Raw genomic sequence first — 16,118 nt, 5'->3', positions numbered from 1 at the left:
CTGGAAAACCACTGTCCCCTTTTCAGATGCCATTTAATAAGTGTTGTGTGCAGACTGCAACACAGTGTGCATCAGATGCTTAAGAGGCTGGATTATTTGCTGTAAATAGGAGCATTTGCCAACATTCAACTCTGGTAGCTTGCAAAATTAAATTCAGGAAGAAAAACAAAATCCTATAAGCTACCAGCTCCGAATATTCAAAATAAATTACTCTTGTTTCAGAAACAGTGAGAGCAGCTAATGCTGCAACTCACCAAACAGCAGCAGCACCAGTAGTAGTAGCAGCATCTTCATCTTCTCTGCCCACCCTACAAAACACTCACCATGCTTAGCTCCCGAGTTCTCTTCCCGATTTCCCTCTCCACCTGGTGCAGCTCCAGGCTCAGCTGTTCACTTGAGATCATTCCAGGCCACTTAGGAGGTGGCGGTGGGGGCTGTGGTTGGCCTGCCAAAGGGGTCGCTTCCCTCTGCAACAGCAGCCTGTTACTAACCGCCTAAATGCACAAAGCCAAGCACATACACAACTGAGCACACAAAGTATACCATGCAGACATGGGAATCAGGCCAAAATGCAAGAGTATTGTTTGGCTCCTAATGCCCAACCTTCTTCTTTATAAAAACTGGTCTATGTATTTATACTTTCTATCTTGCCCTTATAGACATGCTCAAAAGTGTAATACACAAGACTAAGACAGATGAAAACAAACTTAAATTAGAAACATTGTTGTTAAAATATGCACAATTCTAAGTTTTATAAAACGAACCATTCTTTTTATTTTAGAGGTATTTCCTGATGAATTTTGGAGTTCTGTTGGAAGTTTATGAATTCATCAATGATAAATTATGGTAATCCAGCTTCCCTGAAGGACAACTTCTTTATCTTCTCTTGCAATATGAAATTGAAGTTTATCTTCTGAAGTATATTCAGTCTTAAGCAGGCTAATGAAAAGACCCAATAACCTGGCCAGTGCTCACTAAGAACTGACTGCATCCTAGTATGTGCTCCATGATCTGAACAGTGCATTAAGAGTATAACTACCTCCGTAGAATTGATTTATGTAGTACTATAAGGATTTATCGTGTGTGTGTGTGTGTGTGTATAATAAATAAATAAATCTAGACAACCTCCTGGAAAACACCAACTGAAGATCTGGCTGGGAATCATCAAGATGCAAATGACATTAGGCTGTATTTTTTATTTTTAGACATTTCAAGGTGGCTATGGAACTGCTGTCTGGATGCAGTCTTGAGATGTATAAGGGCAATGAAACGGAAGAAGGAAACACTGTGGTAGCAAAATTAACTACAGTGGCTGGAGGCTTTCAACAAGCCCTATATGGAATTGCATTTTTCTGGAAGGCCAAAGTACACAATTTGAAGTTTTCTTTCACTTGGCCTTAACAGAGAAAGCTCAGGCAGCAGTGATGCTTTTTACCAACTTAGACTGCTTTGCTAAATGTGACCCTATTTAGGGAAGCCATACCTTGTTTTAGGAATCCCTGCAACTATGAAATCCGGTTGCACTAGCTGTCAATGAATTTATAGACCCAAATTAAAGTATTGTAATTTCAGAAATGAAATCTGGTTCAGATTACTTTCATCAATACCAATCTCCACATCCTGAGATGAACAATGGAGGCCCTGCCAATGAGCCTGCCTGGCAAAGTAATCACATCTGCAGGCACAATGAATAGATTCTTCTTAATAGTGGTTGCCTGTTTACAATCAAACAAATTCATGACAATCTTCACATGACACCTAAAATTTTGCCTGTTGTGTTGGTTAATCTACCATTAAGTTAAAACTTTATGATGCCATTTCATATTTGATGTTACAGTTGTAATCGAAATTATTCAACCTCCATTGCAAATCAGGTTGATTGTCAAAATGTACAGACTTTCAGCTGTTTGTAATGAACAAATCAAACAAAGGCAACTGAAACAGCTCAACACAACAAATGCTTCAAGTGGTGTCCCCAAAGCCAGCTGATAATGCAACTTATAATGACTTCTCCAGTCTCAAAATTATTCAACCCCCTGAATAAAATCCATCACAACAGCACACATACAGTATGCAAAACAGGTGTTGTCTCAAGCACACCTGATGCAACTAATCAAGGGCTTCATTAGTTGCACCAGGTGTGCTTGAGCTGGAACACATGAAATACCTGAAGTGGCTAGGGGTTTGCTGAGTGTCACGTTTGACTGCATGTTAGAAATACAGTATGGCCAAGTCAAAAGAATGGTCCAAAAAGGTAAGAGAAGAGATCATTGCCCTTCACAAATAAGGAACAGGATACAAAAAGATAGCGAAGGCACTGAATGTTCCTAGAGACACCGCTGGAAGCATAGTTCGCAAGTTCGAAGTTAAAGGAACAGTGGTCACATTACCTGGACGGGGCAGAAAAGGGAAGCTGTCAATGACTGCAACCAGATTTCTGAGAAGGCAGGTTGAGAGAAACCCTCGAGTGACTGCAAAAGACCTGCAGCAAGACTTGGGGGCAACAGGCACTGAGGTTTCAGTGAGCACAGTAAGGCGCGTACTAAACACAGAAGGTTTCCATGCCAGGACTCCAAGACGTACACCACTACTGACCCAAAAGCACAAGAAAAGTTGATTCCAATATGCTTAAAATCATATAAATAAGCCACAGAAGTTTTGAGATTCTGTTCTGTGGAGCGATGAAACAAAACTGGAACTTTTGGGCCCGATGGATGAGTGGTATGTCTGGAGGAAGAAGAATGAAGCATACGCTGAAAAGAACACTCTGCCTACAGTTAAGCATGGTGGTGGCTCGGCGATGCTCTGGGGCTGCTTTGCATCCTCTGGCACTGGAAACCTGCAGCGTGTGGATGGCAAGATGGATTCATTGAAGTATCAGGAAATCCTAGGAGAAAACGTCATGCCATCTGTAAGGAAGCTGAAGCTTGGGCATCATTGGACCTTCCAACAGGACAATGATCCCAAGCATACCTCAAATTCCACTAAGACTTGGATGCAGAAGTAGTCCTGGAAGATTCTACAATAGCCATCACAGTCACCTGACTTGAACCCCATAGAAAATCTCTGGTGGGATTTGAAGAAGGTGGTTGCAGCACGCAAACCCAAGGTATTATTGAACTGGAGGCCATTGCTCATGAGGAATGGGCTGATTCCTCAGGAACACTGCCAGAAGTGTTCTGGCTATGCATCTTGTTTGCAGCAGGTCATAACAGCAAAAGGGTGCTCTACTAAGTACTGAAGGGGTTGACTAATTTTGAGACTGGAGAAGTCATTATAAGTTGCATTTTCAGTTGAATTTGGGGACACCACTTGAAGCATTCATTGTGTTGAGCTGTTTCAGTTGCCTTTGTTTGATTTGTTCGTTGCAAACCGCTGAAAGTCTGTACATTTGACAATCAACCTGATTTGCAATGGGGGTTGAATAATTTTGATTACAACTGTATATAGTTTTAACTGTCAATCCAATTTGTATCTTGCCTCCACTGAAAGAATTCACATCCCAAAATGAGCATGAACCGCTAGGCAAGGAGCCAGCTCTGTACAGCTCTGAAATGGAGCTCAAGAAGCTGTGGAGAATCAAGCCCAAGTTCAGATAGCCAAGACAAAGGACCCCTGACTTCATTCTGAAAGTGTTAAAGGTTTTCAGTTCTAGAGATGCAATGCATGGCTAAGGAAAAACTGTTAATTAAAAGTACTCAGATGAACAGTCCCATGTTTGAGGAGGAACTTCTTCTAGGTGACTAATGACTGGTAGCTGAGTCTTCTGTGAGATTCCCATGAGCTCTTGCTTTTAAGCCCCCAGGTTCTAGCAATGTCTGTCTGTCTGTCTGTCTGTCTGTCAGTCAGTCAGTCAGATATTGCTACAGAAATATGAAACAGTTCTTTGACTCCTTGAAACCCTGTATCTTGATTGTAGACTGATTCTACGATTTCCCTTCTGACGTAGGGGGATACTCTGATTTTAGTTTGAACTTCATGCACTCTTAGGTTCAGACTCTGCTTTCTGCAGTTTGTATGATTTTGACTGCTTGGAACTCCTGACCTTGATAGCAACTAGATTATTCTACTTCATCAGTCCAAAAGTGGGATTCACGTTTTAAAGAATTTGGGGGATTTTAAATTTGATTGCATGCTGTCTTGAAAGAGCTTACTCTAAAAGATTGTAAAATCTTTTAAACAGTAAATAAATGAAAAAAGAACACTAATGTGTATCTAGCTGAACAAAGAAAATACAAAAATGTTTTGAACAGATAATCCTCACTTGACTATGCTAATTGGGACTGGAAACTCCATCATTAAGCAACACAGCTGTAAGTTGAAAAACCATGTGACTGTGCTGCTTAGCGACAGGAGTTCTGGCAGTCTCAGTTGCCGGCATTAAGTGAGGACCTCACACAATTGCAACTTGTGACTTCCTGCTGGCTTCCCCACTTGCTTGTCAGAAGCTGGCAGGAAAGATCACCAGTCACGATCACGTGACTGTGGAATGCTGCAACGTCATAATCATGAGTTGGGTCCTGAGCACCCGGATCATGATCACATGACCATGGGGACACTATGATGGCTGTGAGTATGAGGACCAGTCATAGCTACCACTCATTCAGCACCGTTGTAAATTCAAACAGTTGTTGAATGAGTGGTCATTAAATGAGGACTGTATTCCAAAATCTAAATGAAATTAAGCATCATTGCATAAACTAAAAATTAAAATAGTTTAAATATTTCATTTTCAAAATCCTGTTATCATTGAAGGTAAAGGTAAAGGTTTCCCTTGACGTAAAGTCCAGTCGTGTCCGACTCTAGGGGGCGGTGCTCATCTCCGTTTCTAAGCCTTAGAGCCGGCGTTGTCCGTAGACACTTCCAGGTCATGTGGCCAGCATGACGACATGGAACGCCGTTACCTTCCCGCCGAAGCGGTACCTATTGATCTACTCACATTTGCATGTTTTCGAACTGCTAGGTGAGCAGGAGCTGGGACTAGCAACGGGAGCTCACCCTGCCGCGCGGTTTCGAACCGCCGACCTTCCGATCGGCAGCTCAGCGGTTTAACCCGCAGCGCCACCGCGTCCCCCTGTTATCATTGAAAGTTTTACATTAATAATTATAATATAATATGTAATATAATTTTGTTTATTTATTGGATTTTAATGTTATTGTTGTAGTTTAAATTTTATTGTAAACCGCCCAGAGTCCCTCTTGGGGGAGATGGGTGGTAACAAAATCTGAATAATAAATAAATAAATAAATAAATAATTTTAAAATGTCTATGTCTAAAAAAAGACATATTCTTTAAAAAACTGATGTGGCAGATAGCATAGTATTACATGTCCAATCAATAATAACTACAATAAGGCATATTATTGTACACCATGCTAATTTAAAGTTTATTAACATGCTAAATTGAGAATACTGGAGAATCCAAAAATAGAAATAGCCAGGCAATTCTTTTATTAGAAAACCTGTATGGAGTGTGTAGTTCTTAAAATATTTATAAAGGTTGTTAGAAAATGATACATTAAATTAAATCTTCCAGAATATAGGGAGGCAAGGAATAAGCCATTGCCTATCCAGTGGAAGACCATTTTGATTCAATATGATATGTTACTGTTAATTAATTCTGCCCTGGAAGATTCACTGATTTCATGTTCATTAAAAAAGAATTCCAATGGTTTAGAAAATAAGATGATGACAATGGAAATTATATCAATGCACACTTTTTATTGATTAAAAATGTAATATACTCTAACATAGTATCTGTCAACTGTACAATGTTCTGAAGAATTTTATTGCTGTAATCTTTACTACAGGACTATTAGCAAATCTGACTTGCATATACAAATTTTTGTGTGTATGGGCTGGAGTTGGCAAGAGAGAGGCCAGGTGCAATCAACCAGTCAGAATGATAAACGAACTGCAAATGGTTTATTATAAGGAATGACATGAGAAAGAAACAGGATTTAAACCTTGGGGCTTACAGAACTAGATGCTTAGCCTTTCTAGAAAATTACTTTGTCACAACAAAAGTCACTTGTATCTGTGTTCAAATATCTGTTCTACTCAAACTAGGTCCTTGACTTCACATGGCAGCATCAAGTTCCTAGAGAAAGAACTACTGCAGTAGCCTTGAGATAGGCTCTAGCAATATGTTTAATTCTCCTACGATACGTAAATTGATTAAATATTAATAACTTAACTATATGATATGACATGAATATGTATGTAAGACTGATTTTGCTTAGTACATTGGAGCTATAAGACTTGTTGCTGTTTTGCCCTTTCCTCCTTTTCTTAATAAGGTGAATTAAAACTATTTTTTGAAAAAAGAAAAATTATACAGTAGACTCTCAGTTAACTGGTACTCAAGCAACTGGCACAAAAATCGAACTGGAAAAAAAGCAGCACTCTCAAGCAACCGGCAAAAAAAATCTGTATCTCTCTGCTGCCATCTAGTGGGTATTAGGATTTAACAGGACCTCTCAAACAACCAGAAACTACATTTATCCCGCATCTACCAATCCTCATGGGTGCCAGTTAACTGAGAGTCTAGTGTAATGATAAAAAAGGAGAGTAATATCCAGGTGGGCATTTTCAAACCATCCAATACTCCTCCATTAGAGCACTAGCAAACACAGCATGCACAAATTAAGCACAACTTGTGTTGTCTTCAACAGGAACACAAGAATGCAAAATCTCCAGATGGTCACTCATGCCCTAGACACATCATAAGTGGATGACTGCAATGCACTCTACATGGGGCTGCCCTTGAAAACCATCCAGAAGCTACAGCTGGTTCAGAATGCAGCAGTCTAGGCAGTAATGGGCATGCTGGGGTATGTGCATGTGACACCCACTGCTTCACAAGCTGCACTGGCTACCAGTTGGCTTCCAGATACAATTCAAGGTGTTGGTTAGTAAAGTAATCCATCACAATCTATCTCATGTTTCTTTTGTAAAAACAGATATTCTAGGATGAATATATGTTCTAGTCACCACTGGTGTCCATTACGCCTACCAGAAATCTAAATTTTCATCCCAAGAAATAAACTTTCAACATGAGTTTTCAATAAATTATGTATAGCTATCATCTAGCCTTCTGCTCTTTAAGAAAAGAACATAAATCAGTATAAAAGTGAAGAGAAGTAAAACAGAGCAGTAATACTTCTTTCCCTTACATAAGATTTATGACCTCAAGTTTGTGAACATGTGTGGGAGGGGAAGGAGGAGAACAAATGTGTATGCATATGAATACAGAATTTAAGCTATTTAATACTACTGGTGCCAACCACTTCTCCCTTAATACTGTCAGCTTAAAATCACATTCAAAGTGACCGAACAGTGATAAGTTCTTCATTCTGAAATTCTATGAAATCATTTGAATGTAATATAAAAACATATTTACAGTGCTCTACCTCCCTCTCCCTTTCATTTCTCTAGTTCCTTCTAAGAGAAAGTAGAGAGCTAAGAACACCTACCTCCAGTCCTCGTGTCTGCTGGCTTATCTGATGGTTTAACTGCTGTAGTTCAAGACGAAGCTGCTGTTCTCTCTCAGACGACGGCAAAGGTTTCCCATGGTTAGCAATGTCTGTCATAGATAATCTCTCCCTTTTGGGATAGATAATTATTTGGGAGGGAAAAAATGTTTTTTTGGTTCTTGCTTCTCAGGTTAATTCAGAAAAAGTTAAAACATCCATAGTATATGCAAGTTCAAAGCCCCTACCTGTCACCAAGCCGTCCCTGAGAAGGTATATTTTGATGGGGTGAATATGGTGAGCCTCCCCATGCACTGTGTGTTCCATATGGGCTGTAATCTATAAAGAACAGAAAAATCCTTTGTAAAAAAATATTTGTTAGAATTATTATAATAGAATCCTAGTAATCAGTTCAATGTCCAAAGCAGCCCTCTGTGCAACCTGTAAAGAGCTGCATTTACAACAGATCAATATGATTCACCACATATTCTCACTCTCTCTTTTTAATATATTGGTTCTTTGCAAAACGAACAAGTTTGTGGATGCTTGCAACAATTTTAATAGCCCTGGGTCATATTTTCATCCCCTTTTAAATAGCTATAGTTCACAGCAAATAGATCTGAGCATGCATATCTCACTGCTGTATGGCCCAGTCTGTTGCCACTTTACTGCCCACTCCATGAGGAGTGCAGCCACCTTGGCTGACTTCCATCAATTTTCGTTAGCAACATGCAAGGCAGCAACATGATCCTTAGCTTCTTAGTTTAACTTATGTCTTTCTCTATATAACTCTAAACTTAACTGGCGGATCTCAGCTGAGATTTCCTTCAGCAGAAAAGTCCTGCAACATCAGTGCCTCATTTATAAGCCTGCTCAACAAGTGGTTCCCTTCCTACTAGGATTGTTCTGCTGAGCCCCATCAAAGGACACCCTCCAGCTTTTCATTATTTCTGTTTAAAATTTTGAATGAACTGAAAACAAACCTTTTCTAGCAAAAGTTAAGGACTGAAAGAACACAAATCTGTCTTATATCCAGAGATCTACTATATATGTTTATAAATAAACAACTCATGCTCCCTGTCTTTCCTAGTATTTATGTTAACCTCAATGCCACACTGTGTCTCAATAATTTGGGACACAAACCTATTCACCATAGCAAATGCCTTGTCTTTTTTTCACCAGTATTAGTTATAAACTTTAAAACAGGATCTTAAGTCATAGTTTGTAGAGGAAAATAAACTCTAGCCAATATACGAGCACTAGCATTAACTGTAGATATAGAGAGTGTGCTTTGTTCTAACAGTAGAGCAGTAAGAAGAAAATCACAAGTCTATCCCCCTATTCATGGGGAGCTGGTACTATTCCAGTATTCGCTTTCTTTTTGTTCTGACTTTAATGGCACCTGCCAACCTATGCCTAGGCCCATTTCCATAACCGAGCCACAGTACTGATTCAGAACTACCACAAAAGAAAACAGGACAATAAAGCTTTATACCTGACACGTTGACTGGTTTTGCAGAAGCCCCTTGAACTGTCATGGCTTGCATGGGGCCAGGGTTCTGGTACATTGCTTTGGAGGTACGTGAGATGGCACCAAACCTTGATACTGTAGGCCGATCTCCAAATGGAATAAGATCATCATCACCACCAGTCTCTGCTGCTCTCCTTTGTAAATCCAAACGTTGGTCTCGCATTCCCTTGCTGTCGACATTCTGGAATGACAGATTTAATGAACAGAATTACAAACGTCTCCTTTTTAGCTGACACATTTCTTAGCTGAAGTGATATTTCCATTTCACAATATGATGAAGGGCTTACTCAGAGAAAGAGACTTGCACAATAGTAATTTTTCAAACATCTAAGCAAATAATTTAGAAGTTGACAGCATTCAGAATATTCCTTGCAGCACTTAATATTTTGTAGTATGAATGCACAAGTCAAGCAAAGGCCTTTGCAGATAGGTACAGTAAAATAATTACTTTATTATTGGGACATTATTCCCTTCTCTCAAAAATACTGTATCAGCAGGCCATTATGGTGGTTGGGAAAAACTATAAAGAGTTGAGCACAGCTAGAGAAAAAATCATCCCTCCTTCTTCATTGTTTCAAAACTCTCTCCCTAATTTTGCCTTATATAAATGAAATTATAAACAGGGAGGGGGAAGAGAAAAATTCTAATGTGGTTACAAACAGACAAGTGGGAGAAAGACGAGAACAGTAAATTCGGCACAGGCACAGCAGGCAAATTTTCTATGAGAGATTTGTTTAAGCTCACAGAGTCTTTCTCACAATGGACTAACAATGTTTATTAAATTCTCGCTCATTTCAAGCATCACATCACATTATAATTAAAGTCCACATAGTGGTTTAATTTTCTAAATGTATAATAGGCAATCATATTTGAAAGATACTTGTTTGCTTTCCTTTTTATCCTCTTAGCTCCGTAAGTTTACTTTTACTGTATTTTTTGCCTCAAAAAAAAAAAAAAAAAAAGCAACTGCTATAATAGAGATCTCCCAGACAGCAAACCATAATGCAAACAGTGATCTGAAAACACACCCAAAAGACTTCTACTTAATCAACATGGAATTGTAGCTAAAATTTCTCATCATTGATTCCACTCAAGTAGGTAATATGGTACCAGCCCTCTAGCTACAGTACTTTGCCTCCCCAACCCCCAGTACCTGCCATACCCCATAGCATACCTCTGTTCTTAATTTTACCATTTTAAAATGAAAATGAACTTAAAAAAAAAAAACTTGGCTGAACAGCATTGCTCCTGCTTCCAACTGCCTTGCCCCCACTCACTTTTCTTGTCCAAGAAACATCTGGGCTGACATTCTTTGAGAAAAGCAAAAAGTAATAGCTACAAGCCAGAGCTCTTCTGCTTGCTAGTTAGCCAACATTCAAATAAAAAAGAAACAAGAAGTGTGCATGAGGAAAGGGAGATACTCTAAAGCAAGCAGGGAAAAATCAATCCAAAAGGGTCAGGCTATGGAAGTGTTGGGGGAGGGGTTGGAGGAAGAAGGCACGTGGGAGAGATCAAGGAAAAACCTAGATGCGTGTACTAATCCAAAAATACACAGAAAAGAGTGATGTTCCCTATATTTTGTGATTCATCGTGCACACAAAACAGCTAATGGTAAAGTGGCACCAGGACACAATTTGAAAAGTTCTAAATGTCCCCACCTAGTGATATCTGAACTGTCCATGAGAACAAGGAAAGAATATCTGACATTGCATTACAGGTGGTCCTCATTTACTGACTACTTGTTCAGCGACTGCTCAAACTTACAATGGTGCTGAACAAGTAGACCTCGTACTGGTGCAGGGTCCCTGTGGTCACAACCTGGGCTCTTGGCCTCCAGTGGTCATGTGATCATGATTTGCGACCATCCCTGCTGGCTTCCCACAAGCTAAGTCAATGGGGAAGCCAGAAGGAAGTCAGAAGTCACAGTCACGTGAGGTTCTTGCTTAATGACCAGCATGGTCCTTATTTAATGATGGCAACCAGGACTGCCAGAACTGCCGTCAGTAAGCAGTGCGGTTTTGTGGGGTTTTCTTTACTTATGACCCCATTGCTTAATGACTGAGTTTCCAGTCCCAATTAGCATCATTAAACAAGAACTACCTATACAGTCAGGGCCGCAACTAGGGTGTCACCTGGGGCAAACATGGATTCCGCGCCCATTTTGGCACCCCCCCAGCACTCATTTTGGCACCCCCCCAGTGCTCATTTTGGAGCCCCCCCAGCATGGCGCCTGGGGCACATGCCCCGGTTGCCCCCCCCAGTTGCAGCCCTGAGTACAATGCTAGTACAGTGCTAGTACTGACCCTTAAGCTGTTGCCACATCAGCTACAAATGACCGGAGAACCTCTGTTGGAAACCTTTGTACACCCAAAATCTGCTCTTCTGGCGACTTACCGACTACCAGGAGCACCTTGCTATTTTTTTTCTATATGCTTACCACCATCTCCACAAGACCCACTGCCACAATATCTTTGGGTTTTGCGTCTTTGGTTCCAATGTAGGAGCCAATAGTGTCACAGGACCAGGGAGAATACTGGCTGTAATCATTTCCTTTGTATTTGCCTGCTACCTTCAGGTCTTCATCCAAGTACTGCATAAAAACAAAGCCCACTCATGTCAGTGAAGGAAAAGAAGCATTCTCCTGTCATTTGGAATTTCCTTGACAAGACTAAAATGAAAATATACACCTATCCTTGCAGTAAGAACATTTATTAAACATATAATTTGAGACAACCTATGAGGTTTGAAATTTCTCAGAGCCTTTAAGTCTAATTCCTAATCCCCGGGATCTTGTACTCTATAGTGGGGTGAAAAACAGCGGGAGCGACTTGCAACCTGTAATGAAATGTGTGAATGACCTTGGAAGACTTGGGGTGGGGGGAGATGCTGCCTAGGGAACAATTTGATAAAAGAGGGAGGAGTCTGCAACTGAGTTACGGGCAGAGAAAGAAATTTAGGAAGGAACTGCCCTAACTGGTTAGGCTGTAAATAGGGACGGCGGGAGATTTGTACTTTCAGACTTGAAAGATTTTGTTAATGTAGCCTAACAATAAAGTAGAAGCAGCTCATCTGGTCGTGTTTCCTGTCTGGTTTACCTGGGAGGGCTGACTTGACCTGCTGGCTTCCCCATTGATTTTGCTTGTGGGAAGCTGGCAGGGAAGAACACAAACGGCAATCACATGACTGCAGCTCACTGTGATGTAATCATGAGCCAGGGTGATGATCATGTGACTGTGGGGATGCTGCAATGGCCACAACTTTGTGGACCAGTCGTACATCCCCCTCGTTCAGCGATGTTGTAACTTTGAATGGTCGCAGAATGAGTGGTTGTAACCCGAGGGCTACCTGTCATGTGTAATCGTAGAGTACTGGACCAGTGTAGACAGTATGGTCTACACTGAAGTCCTATTTGCAGATGAAGGGGTTATGGTTAAACAAATAAAATACAAAACAGTGTACTGTGTAATGGCTTTATTGAATACACTGAGCCAACAGTCACTGTGTTTGTAAATTTAGTAGCTTGTAAGCATTTCCTTTAGCAGCAATGACTTCAGCCAAATGTTTGTTCTGTTGATCCATCCTACATATCAGTTTGCAAGTATTCTGATCTACTCTCTTTACACAACTGCTTTAACCCACTGATATTTGGGGGCTGCCTAGATGAACTGTTTGCTTCAGGTAATGCCACAACATTTCAATTGGTTTAAGGTCAGATTTGTGTGTTCAGGATCATGCTCCATGATACACATTCATTTACGCTACGGCTCACCGCTGGATATCCTGACATTCTCCTGCAGGAGTTGCTGGAGTAATCACAAATACATTGTTCCCTCAATGATTGTGTGAGCTGTCCTGGCCCTGAGGCTGCAAGGAACCCCTCCTCCACCCAAAAACAGAATTGCACTGCCATGTTTAATGATTAGGATGATGTCTTTTTGCTGGAATGTACTCTCTCCATTTCTATGCTGCCTTTCTGAGTGTCAACTAATAGAGGCCAAAGTCTTTGGCAATGGTTTTGTAGCCCTTTCCAGCCTTGTGAACACTGATAATTCTTTTTCTGAGGTCTGCAGAAATCTCCTTTGAATGGGACATAATTCATATCCACAACCATTGATCATGAAAAGCAGACTCTGATGGTGCCAACCAACATTTTTTTTAATGGGAAGAGCCCCTCAAGCTCACCATCTGATTATCATCTCAGTGACTGGAACACCTGATTCAATTTATCTCTTAAGATAGCCGATTATCCTAGACTGTCACATACTTTTTCCAACACACACAGTGAATTCTAGCTCATTGTGTTCAGTACTGCAGGATTATGGATCATCCTAAAAGCTTCACAAAATTCTCTCAGCACTATATATATTGAAAACTCAATACACATGAAATCATCCTTTGGGGTATTCTTGGGATGCCAGTTGAGGTATCATTCATATTCTGACTTATAGCCATGTGTGACCATTGGATGAGGCACACATATATGGTGAACTAGATAGGACTAGACCAGTCTATTTCCTATACATGGTTCGATGGGACTTAGATTATGGCAGAATATTATTCAAACTGGTCATTTACCTTTCTCTCTTTAGGGCAAATCTTTCATATTTTTTTCACCACAGTGCACATTTCTAATGTCCTCTACTGAAGTATTTTAAACATATGCTTACTTCATCAGTGTGTAAAGAATGAGGCAGAGTTGGTGATGACGCAAATGGTGGTGGGGAGATGACCTTTCTTTCTTCTAACTGGGCCATGATTTCCTTTCGCCTTCTATGCAATTCATCTAGACTAGGGTGTGGCTGAGGGGGAGGTCGACTATAAGGCTCCTGAAGGTTTTAAAAGAAAAAAAATGCAGATGTGAAGATTTCTGTATTCTTCAAATGAGCTTAGGTCCACAATCCCAAAGCCATTAGATGCTGTAGCAAAGCAGCAAAATTGTTTTAATAACAATACTAGTTTCTCAGTAATTTCTAATTTCAGCTTCTTAGATTCATTAATGTCTGTTATAAAATATTAAAAAGAATTTTAAAAAGAGTTATCATCAATTTCATACGGCAAAAGAACCTTAAATTTCCCAATGCAAGATTTTAACATAACATTTTATAATTAAGTTTTGATTTTTTTAAATAAAAAAATAGCAAATTAAACACCTTTTTATGAATGAAGAAACAGTGAGCTACAACAATTCAAATGATACATTTCCAGGTTTGGAATCTGATCATTAGGTTAACACTAGATGTATTAATGAGCTTTCTAATCCCTGATGTTGCTCTTCTGTGAACATTTGACTAGACTCTTAATCTGATTTATACTTAGTGAACAAAACAAAGCACACCAAGCCACATATATAGTGTAAGAAGCTATCTTGTTTCCATTAAAGTTATTATACAATCAGAAAGCATAAATGTGAGTTTATTTATAATGAGTTTATTTGTAATTGGCTTTCAATGTCTTGCACCTCCCTCGTTCTTGCAGAAGCAAAATTAATTATAAAAAAAAAGACAAATGATTTTAATTTGCATCTATGAAATGTATAGAACTTGGCTTTTCTTCTTGCAATATTTGTATTTTGGTGTAGATTTTTAAATCTAAACTCAGAATATACTTTGCTCTGAGTTAGGCTTGCTTGGCTAATTTAGTGGCCTTAATGAAGCCCTCTATCTGTCCATCCAATCTGTAAAATAGGACAGCAAGCAGTTGCTGCAAGAATTAAGACTAAAAATAACACATACTATTACCATAATCATAAAAAAGAAAAATGTATCATACTCTATGATATGAAGGTCTAATCTGATTCAGATGTGGTCCAACTGGATAGTAGCCCTCCACTTGTTGATATCTGTCTCTTGTTTCAGGTACGTATGGTGATACAGCAGGTGGAGAAATTTCAATTGGCACAGGACTTCCTCGGATAATCTCTTCCCTTTGGTATGGCTGGGCAGGAGGATACACACGTCTGCTGTCATAATGGGGAGGATATACAGGTTGACCCACTGGAGGGTACTGCTGTGGCTGTGTGCTGTACTGTGAGTTCATGATGCGATCTTGGAGATAGGGTGCATAATGTTGCTCTACAAAAGGAGGGCCCGGTTCAGGAACAGATGATGGAGGTCGGACAAACCGAGACATACACTGTAATGACTGAGCTGGAGGATAATACACACCTAAGTATATGAAACAAGATTTTGAACAATGCTTAGTCCATTGTTTTAGCTACTTCAGAGAACCAGAGTTTGAAGGAAACAAAATGTCAGTTTATTTTTTTTTCCCCATTTACATCTGAAGACATACTGTACATTCATTTCAACAAACTGTATCTGTCCTAAAAGATCTGGGGAAAGCATCATATTATGATGATAGAAATTAACTGATCTTCACTATTCAGCTACAAAAAGAAAAAAAAAAGCGCTTTATCTCAAGACCAAATTTCATCTAGATAGAATTTACCTGCTTGGTAAGGTGGAGGCTCAAATGGGGGAGCTGCTCCTCGAGGATCTGGATAGAACACATCAGTTTGCTGAGCTGGATACAACTGGGAGCCGCGTGGAACCATCTGGAGCTGTTTTCCTACTGATATTGGAGGCAAATCCGAGGGTCCCCGGGAGGGCACTGGGTGAGAGCTCTTGGAAACAGGTTCCAGCCTAGATGAGACAAACACAATGTTGGAGCAATTTCAGCCTAGGATACATACTGTTTTATTTTTGCTTCGTGCTTCCATTTACTTCTAGGAAACTTAGGACAATTTCCCTCCCGTATACGCCTAATGATGACGGAAACAGAATGTGCTGCAGAAACATGACCAGGAAGATGGATTGCATTTCAGATACTACAGGGATTAGTGTTGGCAAAGATTTCAATCCACACTGACAGAAAAACAAGAAACAAAACGAAGGGTGGAACATTTCTAACTCTAATAGATAGAAATGAAGAAGCTATGGTTGACATTTACCAATATGAACCTAGGAAATATTAAGTTTAATCAATGGTTCATCTAGACAGTTCCCATTTACATAAGACTGACTATATTATGCAAGAATTTCTGTAAGTCACATCTGAGATATTTGCATTATGCCTATATAATATAAAGTAGTACAGGACATGGAAGAAAACTCTGA

The 16,118-nt window shown here is 39.8% G+C and overlaps 1 protein-coding gene and 1 long non-coding RNA gene across 4 annotated transcripts in view; both read right to left on the bottom strand.

The window, feature by feature from the left end:
* The window catches only part of RC3H1 (ring finger and CCCH-type domains 1), a 67,042-nt gene that overhangs the window by 10,099 nt on the left and 40,825 nt on the right, over positions 1-16,118 (bottom strand). For 2 of the 3 annotated variants that reach the window (XM_063298509.1, XM_063298508.1), the window contains exons 11-18: positions 15,451-15,644; positions 14,773-15,167; positions 13,671-13,829; positions 11,441-11,593; positions 8,968-9,184; positions 7,721-7,811; positions 7,476-7,605; positions 324-494 (exon numbers count right to left, since the gene is read on the bottom strand). In XM_063298509.1, coding sequence (XP_063154579.1) covers positions 324-494; positions 7,476-7,605; positions 7,721-7,811; positions 8,968-9,184; positions 11,441-11,593; positions 13,671-13,829; positions 14,773-15,167; positions 15,451-15,644 — 1,510 coding nt within the window. The remainder of the gene's footprint in view (positions 1-323; positions 495-7,475; positions 7,606-7,720; positions 7,812-8,967; positions 9,185-11,440; positions 11,594-13,670; positions 13,830-14,772; positions 15,168-15,450; positions 15,645-16,118) is intronic. The other variant, XM_063298510.1, reaches the window with a different exon arrangement.
* Positions 1-16,118, bottom strand: part of LOC134493752 (uncharacterized) — a 101,006-nt gene that overhangs the window by 65,638 nt on the left and 19,250 nt on the right. The gene's annotated exons all lie outside the window — the stretch shown is intronic.

The sequence above is a fragment of the Candoia aspera genome, chromosome 3, assembly GCF_035149785.1.
Source record: "Candoia aspera isolate rCanAsp1 chromosome 3, rCanAsp1.hap2, whole genome shotgun sequence".
Lineage (NCBI taxonomy): Eukaryota > Metazoa > Chordata > Lepidosauria > Squamata > Boidae > Candoia > Candoia aspera.
This window is presented reverse-complemented; position numbering and strand designations above follow the sequence as displayed.